Here is a 14,242-nt window from a genome sequence, read left to right as displayed (position 1 = left end):
GGGCGGTGACTGCAATGGGGCATGGGGGGACATGATAATATGGGTGAATGTAGTAACCACAGTGTATTTTCATGTGAAACCTTCATAAGAGTGTATATCAATAATAACTTAATTAAAAAAAGGGACACCTATAGCCTTGAAATCATATAATAGAAGAGACTAAAAAGTAATGTGCCAAGTGTTCAATTCAAGAAGTCAGAAAAAGATAATAGGAAACAGAAAATAACAAAGAGCAGAAATGAATGAAAGTCCCAGAACAAAACAAAGTCAGAGATGGTCTACCAAATCAGAAGCTGAGTTTTCTTGTTTTTTTTTTTTTAATCTAGTTACTCAAAAAATACAAAATAGACAAAATTTTTGTAAGACTGAGAAAAGGCAAAAATATATGAATAAAAAAGGAAACTACAGATATTTTTAAAAATATAATACTAATATCAGTTTTATGCCTGTTACTTCTCAGAAAGTTTAGATTATTAATGGATAATTTTCTAGAAAAATAGAACTTACTAAAACTTTAATATGTTGAGAGAGCACATTCATATAATTTTCATTATAGTATACTTTTATAATTGTCCTTTTTATTATTAGTTGTTAATCTCTTATTGTGCCTACTCTGTCAGTTAAACTTTACCATAGGTATACACATATAGGAAAAAACATTGTATATATAGGGTTTGGTACTATCTGTGGTTTCAGGCATCCACTGAGGGTCTCCATAGATAAGGCAGGATGATTGTATACATGAAAAACATCCTAATAAAATATTAAGAAACTGAACCTTAAAATTCTTTTGAAATACACCTCATGACCAAGTTGAGTTTATCCCAGGCTTGCAAAGATGATTTTATATTTAAAAAAACAAACCATACAAATAGCCAATAAACATATAAAAAGATGCTCCACAACATTGGCCATGGGGGAAATGTGAATCAAAACCATCTCACAACCATTAGGATGGCTACAATTAAAAAAAAAAAAAAAAAGGAAAATAACAAGTGATGGCGAGGATGAAAAGAAATTGGAACTTTCATACTTTGATGGTTGGAATATAAAATGATGTGACTGCTGTGGAAAGCAGTCCGGAGGTTCCTCAAAAAGTTAAACATGGAATTACTATATGACCCAGCAATTCCACTCCTAGGTATATACCCAAAAGAAGTGAAAAGAGGTATTCAAACAAGTACTTGTACACAAATGTTTACAGCAGCATTATGAACAATGGCCAAAAAGTGGAAACAACCCAAATATGTTCATCAACTGATAGATATAAACAAAAGGTGGTATAAACATACAATGGAATATTACTCAGTATAAGAAAGAATGAAGTACTAATACATGCTACAGCATGGATGAGCCCTGAAAACAAATGCCATGAGAAAAGCAAGACACGAAAGGCAACCACCCTATCATGACTCTATTTACATATAAGGTCCAGAATAAGGAAATCCATAGAGACAGTGCTAATTAAGTTGTTGCCAAGGGCTACAGGGAGGGGTAGATATGGAGTGAGTACTAGTGGGTACAGGGTTTCTTTTCTGGGTAATGAAATATTCTGGAATTAGACAGTAGTGATAGTTGTACTACCTGTGAATACACTAAAAACCACTGAATTGTACACTGTAAAAGGGTGACTTTTTTGGTATATCTCAACTGAAAAGAACAAAGGCAATGGAATCAAGACAGTCTTGGTGTAAATCTGTGTGTCCTTTGGGTACTTATCTGCATCTATGCCACAGGTTCTAATCTGTAAAATAAGAATAGCAGGCTCGAAACACCATTTGATCCAGGAATTCCACTCCTAGGAATTCACCCTAAGAATGCAGGAACTCAGTTTGAAAAAGACATATGCACCCCTATGTTTATCGCAGCACTATTTACAATAGCCAAGAAATGGAAGCAACCTAAGTGTCCATTAGTAGATGAATGGATAAAGAAGAGGTGGTACATATACACAATGGAATATTATTCAGTCAAAGAAGAAAACAAATCCTATCATTTGCAACAACATGGATGGAGCTAGAGGGTATTATGCTCAGTGAAATAAGCCAGCAAGAAAGACAAGTACCAAACGATTTCACTCATCTGTGGAGTATAAGAACAAAGAAAAAACTGAAGGAACAAAACAGCAGCAGACTCACAGAACCCAAGAATGGACTAACAGTTACCAAAGGGAAAGGGATTGGGGAGGATGGGTGGGAAGGAAGAGATAAGGGGGAAAAGGGGGCATTACGATTAGCACGTATAATGTAGGTGGGGGGACACGGGGAAGGCAGTACAGCACAGAGAAGACAAGTAGTGATTCTATAGCATCTTACTATGCTGATGGACAGTGACTGTAATGGGGTATGTGGTGGGGACTTGATACTAGGGGGAGTCTAGTAATCATAATGTTGTTCATGTAATTGTACATTAATGATAGCAAAATTTTTAAAAAGGAAAAAAAAAAAAAAAGAATAGTAGGCTCCACCACTTAAAAGTAGATTCTATTTCTCAAGGCTGTTGTGAGGAATACCTGCAATAATAATGTTAATGCTCAACATGGCATCTATTAAAAAATGTAAAATGCCATTACGATTATAAGTGTTAGTAAGGGACTGAAGAGTAGAGCAGTATGTTAAAAAGAAGAATGGATGAGGGGGAATATCGGTCAGAGAAGATTTTGAACAGGAGTGAGGAAACATGTCTTACTCAATTGTGTCTCTAAAACCTGGAGTGGTATCTGTGATATAATGAGTCATAAGAAATATATATTTGGCCATTCATCCACAGTTCCTGAAAACACTGCAGACTTAAAGGTGAAATGGGTGTCTTGTCACGTTAGTGAGAGACTTTTGGACACCAACCAAGGGCAGGGGCTGGAGGCTGAATCAGCCAATGGCCAATAATTTCTGTCAAACATGACTATGCAGTGAAGCCCTCACAAAAAACCCTAAGAGCTTGTCGCTGTCCGCTCTCTTGGACCCTGGTTCTTTGTGGGAGAGGGCATCTATGCTTGGAGAACCAGAACACCTCCACATGCCACCGAGCCAGGTCCCCAAACTCCACAAGAATAAAAGCTCCTTTATTTGGGACCTTGCCCTATGATCTCTTCATCTGGCTGTTAACTTGTATCCTTTACGGTATCATTTATTAAAATGGTAAATGTGTTTCCTGAGTTGTGTGAGCCGCTCTAGAAAGTTAATCAAACTCAAGGGGGAGGTTGTTGGAACCTCCAATCTGTAGCCAGTAGGTCAGAAGCACAGGGAACTGCCTGGGGCTTGTGACTGGTATCTGAAGTGGAGGGTGGAGGGCAGTCTTGTAGGACGGAGCCCTTAATGTGGGGCATCTGGTGCTGTCTCCAGGCAGATAGCATCAGAATTGAGTTGTTGGACACCCTGCTGGTGTTTGAGAATTGCTTGGTGTTTATGTGTGGGAAGACCCCCCACACACACATATTTACACATATTGGAATTGGGTCTGGGAACCCAAACAGAATTATACTACTATTACTGCTGTGTATAATACTAATGTTGTTGTTATATGTAGGAAAAGGACACTAGTAGTATCTTTGCAGAGAAGATAGACAACTACTTCTTATATTGAAGCACTCTTTAATATGCTGCATATTTTCATATGAAAAATAGATTTTAAAAAAATGAAAAGTATAGATACATACTACAACACAGATGAACCTTGAAAACATTATGCTAAAACTGAAGGAACAAAATAGCAGCAGACTCAAAGACTCCAAGAAGGAACTAGTGGTTACCAAAGGGAAGGGGTGTGGGAGGGCAGGTGAGGAGGGAGGGAGAAGGGGATTGAGGGGTATTATGTTTAGTACACATGATGTGGGGGATCAAGGGGAAAACAGTGTAGCACAGAGAAGGCAAATAGTGAATCTGTGGCATCTTGCTATACTGATGGACAGTGACTGCATTGGGTATGGGTGGGGACTTGATAATATGGGTAAATGTAGTAACCACATTGTTTTTTCATGTATACCCTTCATAAGAGTGTATATCAATAATACCTTAATAAAAAAAGTTATCTACATTAAAAAAAAAGAAAGAAAACATTATGCTAAATGAAAGAAGCCTGTCACAAAAGACTACATATTATGTGATTCCATTCATATGAAACGTCCAGAACAGGCAAATCCACAGAAGCAGAAGGCATATTAGTGGTTGCCAGGAGCTAGAGGTGAGGAGGGGTGTTGGGAGGAAACGGGAGTGACTCTTAGCAGTTTAGGGTTTCTTCTTGGGGTAATGAAAATGTTCTAATATTGATTGTGGTGGTTATACAACTCTATGAATATACTAAACTAGTAACTATACAGTTTAAATGGACAGATCTTATGGCTTATGAATTATATTTCAGTAAACTGTTTAAAAAATAATAGAAAAAATCTGGGTATGGAGTTTACCAAATTACAGATTAAAGGAGAAAAAACATGATAATCTCAATAGATAAAAAAAGGAATTCAGTAAAATTCCACAACCATGTGTAATAGTAACTTTAGAAAATCAGGAATGGACAGGAATCCACATAATCTAATCAATTTTTTTTCCCAAAAACTTTAGAGTAAACATCTCATTTAAGTTGTGAAGTATTAAAGATTACCCTTAAAGTCAGGAGCAAAGACAAGAATGGCATGTGTCAGACACAGAGCATTTTGCCCTACTTCTTTATTAACAAAAAAAATCTCAGTTTTGTTCAAGGCACCAACTGCTCAGTTGAAAAAAATAAAACACATTTCCCAGATTCCCTTGCAGCTAGAGTATGCCATAATTCTGGCCAATGATGAATTAGCAAAGTTAACTGAAGATTTCTAAGAATGTTTTTTTCTCCTCATGTATGCACTTCCCCTTCCTCCTTACACTTCCTTCTTCCTGCCTAGGATATGGGTGAAACGCCTGGACCTGTGGTGATCATCCATGATGACAAAAGCTGAGTACTCAAAGATGGCCAAACAAAAAATATGAATGATTTTAGGACACTGATGACAGTGTGAAGCTGGGCTTCATGTTACATGAGAAGAGCATACTCCTATCATTTGGGTTTTCAGTTACACAGAGCTAAACACAATCCTCACCAGTATCAGCTTGCTGTTACTCTTCTTCAACATGTTACTGAAGGTGTAATGTGTATGTGAAAGTAAGGGAAAGAAAGTAAAGGATGAGGATTTGAAGGGAAGAAACAGCTTACTCTCTAATGGTGCAAAAAAGATTACATCAAATGTAGCAAAGTGTTAATAACTGGTGAATAAACATTAGAATACTCAGGCTTGAAAGTTTTCAAAATAAAAATTTAGTAAAAATACTGATAAGCCAAAAAGAAAAACTTTTGGATGACAAATATACCAATAACAAAGGGAAAAGATAAGCCAAGGGAAAAGATAAGCCACAGCCTGGAAGTTGTCAGTAATGGATTAGAAAAAAGTTAGCTTCCAGAATACGTGAAGACTTTTACAGATCCTACAAATCAATAAGCAAAAGACAAACAATCCCACAGAAACACAGGCAGGTGATTTGGACAGACTTTTTTTTTTTTCATAGAAAATGAGACCCATTATGTCTAATAAACAGAAAAAGATAGCAAATGTATGAATTAAGAAAATACAAATTAAAACAACAATAAGGTACTACTTCACACCCATCAGATTGGCAAATTTCTTTAAGTCTGAGATGATAGATGTTGACACAGTTGTGGAATGACAGGAATTCTCAACCAGTGATGGGAGCACAAACAGTTTCATTTACTGTGAAGCACACTTTGACAATATCGAACAGTTAAAGACGCACAGGATAGTCAGCAATGCTCTGCCTACTTATGATCCCTGGAGCAGCAGCAGGTCCCTAAGATCAATACTACTTTCACAGTAACACTAAGACATCATTTGCCTTTTGTATTCTCATTCTTTCATGAGTATTCAGTGAAGTTTTCCAGAGCTCAGCAGACTGGCTGCAGAAGAAGATATGAAGCTGTCTTCTGTTAATTCAGATACTAAAGAGATTTTCAAAAATGTACAAGCAATGCCACTCTTCTATTTTTTTTTTCATTTTGGGAAATAGTTACTTTTAATAAAAGTGTTACTTATGACAACATGTAGTGAGCTTGTTACTGCAATTTTTTAATGAATATTTTAAACATTTCTCAGGCTTAATTTCCAATACAATAAATATTTATAACTATAATTCACATAAAAGCCTTTGGGTTCCTTAATCACTTTTTAAGAGTATAAAGATGCTCTTAGACCAAAAAGTTTGAGAACCACTGCCCTGGAGAAAGTATCACATGTGTATAACAGAAGACACTACAACACTGTAACAGCAAAGAATTGCAATCATCCCAAATGTTCATCAGATAGAAAAAAATTATAAACTGTGTATATTTTTAATGTTAACTATATAGTCATTTAAAGGAATGAGCTAGCACTTCCTGTATCAACATGGTCAAATCTCACAAATGTTGAATTTAAAAAGCACCTGCTAAGATATATAAAATATGTCATGTATACAGTTTTAAAACATGCAAAATTATACTACTATATATTATTATTTACTGATACATACATACATACATAGCAAAAATAAAAAATAAAAACTGGGAATGATAAAAGCACAAATTATTGTAGAGGTTATTTTGGCAAGGAGGGGAGAGAAATGGCATGGAGGAGGGGCAGGCAGGAGCCTCCAATTAAATGTGGAATGTTTATCTCTTAAGTAGATAGTAGAAATATAGGTATTCATTATATTAGTCCTTGTAATTTTTTGTATAATGAAATACATCATAAGTAAAAAAATAAGAATGCTAAATAGATAAAATAGATGTTAGGAAGGGAGACACCACAGGACTAGATAGATAAAAGATTGCAAACTAAGGATAACTTAGGTTTGATTTAGGTTTCAAGTCTAAAAAACTGGGAGAATATTGATGCATTAGCTCAAAACTGAAGAAACAGTTTGTAAAAAGGTAAAAAAGGTAAAGTGTTGGGATCTAGATACACTACTTTGAGAAGCACAGATGACAACAATCTTAGAGTTGTAAATTTAGGGATGATGTTTAGGAGGTCAGGGCCAGAGACACAGATTTGGGACTCTGAATAAAGACACTGTGAGTAAAGATGGAAGGTTTGAGAAGAGATAAAATTACTAAAAAAAAAAGGTGATAAAGGAAGATGTGGGTGTGGTGAAGCTTATCCGGAGAGAGCAGAGCAGAGAGCTGGTGGAACACTGACACTGAGGGCGGGGTGTAGAAATGAAAGAGAGGCTAGTGGAAGATAGCAGGTCCTCCGAAAGGTAAGAGGAGGAATCAGAGTCAGGTGGGAGAACTTTCTAAGAAAGTTGGCATAAAAAGGTTCAAAGCGAATGAGGAGTAAGACTATGTCACTGAACTGTATTTGTGTAATTTCAGCTCACACTGGAAGTTCCCTAAAACTTGCCAGTTCCAGGAACCCAATATTGACTAATCCCACCCGCTCTGACCACACCTCTTTCACCCACCCATTCATGCCAACAAATAGTGATTATCTTGTATTTGGGCACGGAGGATACAATAATCAATGTCTCTGTCTTCATGGTGCTTAGATCATAGTAGAGGAAGGAAACTTTAATTAACCACTCAGTGATGAATGTAAAATCACGACTATAGTAATGCTATCAATAAGAGGTATGTGAAGCTTTTTGATTACATCATTGAGAATTGTTAACTCCCCTCCTTTCAGCAGAGTATAATGTACCTACTTAATCAGATTGTAAGCCCCACAGGGCATACGTTTTAGACTGTCTAAATACTCAGACTGTTTTCTTTTGGTATCTTCTCCAAGTGCCCAGCGTAATGCTTGAAAATAATGGGTATTCGGTATATGCTTACTTATATATTATGTATCTGTAACTTGATGCTTCAGATTTTGCAATAAACATGTCCTACTGTATGGAAGAGCTATGACAATTTTTTTAAAAATACACTGCTTTGGATGGGTATTACAGGAGTCGTAAGGCATAGTGCAAGCCCTGAACAGGTTAGCTTGGTGTCCTCCATGAACATCCCAGCAATTACCTTGAGAATGCTTAGGATTATTCTCAAAGGGAGAGCAGGTAAAAGCACAGGACTGGCACAAAACATTGTCACCTCTAGAAAGACAACTTGAAGTGTATACTCTACCAACAGTAAACCAGTGCTATCACGTTATTTTTACAAATAAAAAACAAAACATTCATCATAGAGCAACTGGCCATGACAAGAAAAATAAGAGTTCCGCAGAAAGCAAGACGCAGTCGCACTACTTACATCACGAAACTGAACCTTTCCGAGTTCTCCTAATTCACTGACGCAGCAATAAGCAGCTTCTGACTGCAGAAAAAGCTGCGCCAGCGTCATCTCTTCGCTCCGGAAAAGCTCCCCCATGGTGGCAGAAGGTTCCAGTCAACGGAGTATCTGGATTTCTTTCCAACCTAAAGCAAAAAGAGGGAATTACATGGCCTTGGAAATTACCAAGAGGGCTAAGAGCAAACAACACCCAGGAAGGCTCTACCCCTTTTGCATTTCGTATCTTCCACCCCATGCTGACAAGGCTTTAACAACTGTTTTGACATCCTGCTTAGAAAGAGGGGAAAGGAGAAATTGCAAAGGCTGTTACTGAGTCCTTTCCTACAGAGTGTCTGCTGAAAAGTCACTTCCTTTGCAGTCAACATCAGGATCGAATGACAATCTTTTGGGGTATGTCAATACATAAGAATGCGTCCAGATTAAAAACAGGAACTGGGAATCCAAAACAGCTCTTTAAATACCCTGGACACAGTATTATGAGACAGTGACATTCACACTGCTCTATCTTTTCTTGGCTCGTATCAGGAAACAAACAGAAGAGACCTCGATTACCCTCTCACAAAGTATGTCTCCACTGCAATTAGTTTTCTACCGTCTGTCCATTTTTAACAGCCAAGTCCCAGCACTACCCTAAAGCTACAGCTACCTTAAAGGGTTTTCCAGACTCCTCACAAAACACCATTTTCTTCCTAAGGAATCTAAACACCTAAGTATTAACTTTAAAAAAAAGAACCAGGTTGTACATTCGGCTCAATTTCAAGTCAAGCATGACAGCAATATATTGATAATGACAAAGCAGTTTTATCAAGCCACAGAGAATAAGCCTTCCACCTCCATAGCCTTCTGTTTCTTATCCCCACCTTCAAGATTAATTACATTCGTCCATCTGTTAAAGCAGCTCAGGAATGAGCCAATAAAGGTTTCCTTTTAGGGCTGGTACAGTTACCGGATATGAAAGACAATTGGCGCTATCAGTGGTCCTGAAACTGCAAATTATTTATTCTCAATCAGCGATTATAAGACACAGGCTGCACAGTATCTAAATTCAGTAAACACACAGTATTTTTAGTATCTGAGAGCATCCATAATGGTAGGTGAAAAACTGGCATCAAAGGAAGAGTTACTCTTTGGAAGGCTGGGAGACATTTTGAGAAATCTGAATGACAAAACCTTCGGGCATTTGATGTTCAAGGTAACAAAACTACATACTCAGATAAGCAAGGATTTATCAAGAAATTATATACTCGAATCATCCAAACAGCTGTTATCAGCCTCTCTACACTCCCCTCAACAAGGATGATTCCGTAACCTCAAACACAAATTATGCCTGCTTAGCATAGTTCAGAGTCTGCCAATATACGACATCCTCCAATGGGTTGCCTCCCTCCTTCTGTTCTTTAATGATTACAAGTCTCCCTAGAACATTATCTTCCTGTAGACCAAGAGAAAAACTAAATAGGCCAAAGCGACTCGGGATAGCAATGTCACAAAACAAAATACGAAGAAACTAATTATGTACAAGATGAGTCCAAATAAAGCACTCCCGCGCCCTGCCTGTCATCCATCCAGTCCTCTCCTCCAAACTAAGTATTCAGATCACCTGCTTCATTTCCTGTCTACCCAGTGAGAAAACAGGAATTCCCTGCGCCCAGACACATCTGCCTCCTTGAGTGAGGAATAAAAAGGGGGAATCTTCAAATTGAGTCCCTTTAAGAAGCCCCCAAATTCTTCTGCCTACCCAACATTGTTCCGTTCCTTCCCTTACCCCTCAAGTGGGGTAAGGGATCAGGGCCTCCAAAGGGCAGAGAACCTCTGGTTCCTCTGCCCACAGGCGAGGTGCCCAAAGAGGGATGAACCCCCTTTTGCTCTCAGAGACCTAAGATCCCTAATTCCCTTGACAGTTGTAGAGGCTGTTAGAAGGATTTCCGGTGCCCCTCGGAGGCCGCTGCTTGCCGGGCTGTACCTACAAACCCCGCTCACCTCCAGCAGTAGGTCGGGACGCCGCCAAAGCAACCGCCGCAGACCGAGTCCACAGTCTCGGCAGCTCGGGGCCGCAGCGCCTCGACGTGCGTGCGTCTGCAAAACTCTGCCCCCGCGCCGCCGCGGGCCCCGCCCTCAGGTGACGTCATTGCGGTCGGCCAATGGGCTGCGACCTCGCTCTGCTGCCGCAATGCGGATCGCGGGGGCGCAGGCGAGACCCTGCGTGCTGACGCCATCTTATTCCCGCAGCCGGGAGCGTTGGTGTACGTACCGGCTGTGGGTGCGGGTGGTGGAGGCCTTCGGGAGCCCTTCTTCCTGGCATTTATCCTCGAGGCAAGGCTGCGTGCTTTCTTTATATTCATACCCAAAGAATCGGCTCACAACTGCTTCTCCAGCGAAATAGCACGAAGGAAGGGGAAAAATCATGAAATGGTCTGAGGGCTGGAAAGGATCTTGAAAGTGCTTCCAGTCCAGTCTCCTCTGCATACGCACACTCTTTTCCCCCTATTTTACAGAAGAGAAAATTTGAGCTCCAGAGTGGGCAACGAAAGATTCTAGATCCTGAAGAGCCTTGCACAGGGGCTCGTTCACTTACGTATGGGAAACCCCTCTTTAAAAAGGTACTTGGTTCAGTCCCTTGGTTCAGCAACTGTCCAGGGTCTGTTTTTCTCCAATTAACTGACGGGAAAAAAAACCCCATAAAACTACATACTGTATAAGTAAATTTTTCTCCTTGGGCAAGGGAAACAAAAGCAAAAATGAACAAATGGGGTTACATCAAGCTAACAAGCTTCTGTACAGCAAAAGACACCATCAGCACAACAAAAAGACATTCTACAGTATGGGAGAATATATTTGTAAACGGTGTATCTGATAAGGGGTTAATATCCAAAATACATAAACTCACACACCTCAGCACCCAAAAAGCAAATAACCTGATTAAAAAATGGGTGAAGAATATAAACAGACAATTATCCAAAAAAGAAATTCAGATGGCTAGCAGGCACGTGAAAAGGTGCTTCACATCGTTTATATCAGGGAAATGTAAATTAAAACTGCAATGAGAAATCACCTCACACCAGTCAGGATGGCCAGTATGGAAAAGACTAGGAACAACAAATGCTGTCAAGGATGTGGAGAAAGGGGAGCCCTTCTACGCTGCTGGTGGGAATGTAAACTCGTTGAACCATTTTGGAAAGCAAAAACTAAAAATAGAAATACCATTTGACCCAGGAATTCCAATCCTAGGAATTTACCGAAAGAAAACAAGTTCTCAGATTCAAAAAGACAGATGCACCCCTATGTTTATTGCAGCACTATTTACAATAGCCAAGATATGGAAGCAACCTAAGTGTCCATCAGTAGATGAATGGATAAAGAAGAGGTGGTACATATATACACAGTGGAATACTATTCAGCCATAAGAAAGAAACAAATCCTATCATTTTCAACAACATAGATGGAGCAAGAGGATATTATGCTCAGTGAAATAAATGAGGCAGAGAAAGACAAATACCAAATGATTTCCTCTTTTGTGGAGTATAACAACAAAGCAAAACTGAAGGAATAAAACAGCAGCAGACTCTCAAACTCCAAGAAGGGACTAGCAGTTACCAAAGGGGAGGGTGGGTGGGGAGGTAGGCAGAAGGGGATTGAGGGTTATTATGATTAGTTTTTATGGTGTTGGGGAGGTCACGGTGAAGACAGTATAGCACAGAGAAGACAAGTAGGGACTATGTCATTTTACTACACTGATGGACAGTGACTGCAGTGGGGCATGGGGGGGGGACTCAATATGGGTGAATGTAGTGACCACATTGTTTTTCATGTGAAATTCATAAGAGTGTCTATCAATGATACCTTAATAAAAATAAAATAAGTTAAACATTTTTTAAAAAGTAAATTTTTATATTGTTTGGTGGTTTCCTGTGGGCCCATTGATCACATAAGGGTTACCATCCTTCAAGAAGTTTTGAAGAGTAACTTTTTTTTTAAACGCAAAAGTGATGCCAAGTTTTATTGACAGGAACGCTTTTTTTCAAATATTGACATCGATTCCCTTGCCCATCTTCTAAGGAGTAGGGATCCCAAGTCGTTTATAACAACCGGAACTGTTATCAGGAAAAATGAAAAACTCTCAGAAAACCGGTTATGCTGTCTCCACGGGTGGTGAAACTTTGAGATTCAAGTGTAATGGAGATATTTCAGATAAAAACCTGATGCTGACAATTTTGTCTACCTCGTCTGCTGATTATCAGTCCTGTTGTACCAGCTTAAATGAAGTAATGAAGAGCAAAGTGGACGTTTTATTTGAAATTTCTGTCTCAAGTGAAGGTATAACTTCACTCTGATATGGTTGAGAGAAGCAGCACCTTGCTCAGGCCCAGACCTCTGTTTTCCCTGTCATCCTACCCGCCCCCTAGCCCCTTCAACTTTCTCGGCAAGGCGAGCAGATAGCGACCCATGTGGGAAAAACTGCCACATTTTATAAGGCTCTCACACAATGTCATTTCCTTCCTGTGAGACTTAAAAAAAGAAAAAAATTTTTTAAACCTCAGACTCAGCTGCTTCCTAACCACCAATTTTTCATACTTCACCTTTAAAACAGCCTTTCATATGGACTCATCTCAGTCCCCTTGAATTCTTCTTTTCATGGCCTCCTTGAAAGTATATCTTCTCAGAGCTCCTTTTCATTTCCTGCCATCCATCTCTCTTCAGTGTTTTTGTTTTTGTTTTTTCCACTCCATGCTCACTTCCTTGGCAGCCTTGCCTATTATCAGGTTTAAATGTCTGTGTGTGGGACTCATACCTATTTTTCTATCCACCTCCCTTCTCCAAGGCTCAGAGATGGAATTTCAAACTGCCTGAATAATGCCATTCAGGCAACAGATGCCTGCTGCTGAGGTCCTGCTATGTGACAGACGTGGTGTTAGGTGCCAGGGATAAAATAAAATAGACACACTTCTCCTAGAGGAGGAGCTCGTGGTTCAGTGAGAAATAAAGTTCCAAAAAATTACAGAGATTAATACAATGATCAATACTTATTCTGTACCAAAAGTGAGCAGGCACTTTTCTAAGTGCTTTTAAATGTGAACTCATTCAATCCTCATAATAATATTAGGAGACAGATATTATTGTCCCCATTTAACAGATGATGTGACATTGAGGCACAGTAATTTGCCCAAGGTTACTCAGCTAGGAAAGGGCATAGCATGATTCAAATCTAGCCAGTTTGGCCTCATTTCCTGTGCTCTTAAGTATTGCACTGTTCTTCCTCTGTAAGGCTGTCTCTGAGTCCAATCTGAAGTCAAATCTTGATCTGCCACTTAATATGTGTAACCTTAGGACTTTCTAAGTTCCAGTTTGCTTCTCTGTAAAATGGGTTAGTAATCATACTTACATGGTTATTGTGAGGAATAAAAGGAATTTAGCACATGCTTGGCATTCAGTTGGCTTTCAGAAACTTAGCCTTCATCATCATCATCATTATTGAGATACAAGATACTGTATAATGGACCTGAGGATGTCAGAAAAGGTTACATTGAAGAGGTGACATGACAGTAGAGCTTTGAAGGATTAGAGTTCTCACTGAATAAAACTGTCCCTTCCTCTGAGATCCTTAATCCTGCTAACAACAGCATTGTTTTCCTAGTTACCCAGGCTCCAACCTTAAGCCATCTTTAATTCCATTCTTTCCCTTTCCACATTTAGTCAGTTGCCATGCTATACTAATTGTGTGTCCTGCACTTATTTCTTGCCTCTACCCCTTCATCCTTATTTTAGATAACCTTGTAGAGGTTCATTTGCCGCTCTCATAACTAAAACAGTAGTGTGGACAAGGCAACATAGTATAGTGGAGAAGACCACAAATTTTTGTACCATCCTGAGCTAAGGAGGAATCTCAGTTCCTCCAATTATTCCATCTGATATCAAATGTGAGAGGAATAAGTCTCAG

At 39.1% G+C, this 14,242-nt stretch overlaps 1 protein-coding gene across 6 annotated transcripts in view; it reads right to left on the bottom strand.

Annotated features, from left to right (window-relative positions):
• The window catches only part of ATP6V0A1 (ATPase H+ transporting V0 subunit a1), a 55,097-nt gene extending 44,662 nt beyond the window's left edge, over positions 1-10,435 (bottom strand). For all 6 annotated transcript variants that reach the window (XR_012130780.1, XM_073235613.1, XM_017643712.3 and 3 more), the window contains exons 1-2: positions 10,288-10,435; positions 8,269-8,432 (exon numbers count right to left, since the gene is read on the bottom strand). Coding sequence is in view for 5 of the 6 variants with exons in the window: in XM_073235613.1 (XP_073091714.1) it covers positions 8,269-8,385 (117 nt within the window). In the remaining variant the exon portion in view is untranslated. The remainder of the gene's footprint in view (positions 1-8,268; positions 8,433-10,287) is intronic.
• Between the last annotated feature and the right edge of the window lie 3,807 nt (positions 10,436-14,242).

This window comes from Manis javanica, chromosome 4, assembly GCF_040802235.1.
Source record: "Manis javanica isolate MJ-LG chromosome 4, MJ_LKY, whole genome shotgun sequence".
NCBI lineage: Eukaryota > Metazoa > Chordata > Mammalia > Pholidota > Manidae > Manis > Manis javanica.
The sequence above is the reverse complement of the archived record's forward strand: the minus strand, read 5'-3'. Positions and strand labels throughout refer to the sequence as shown.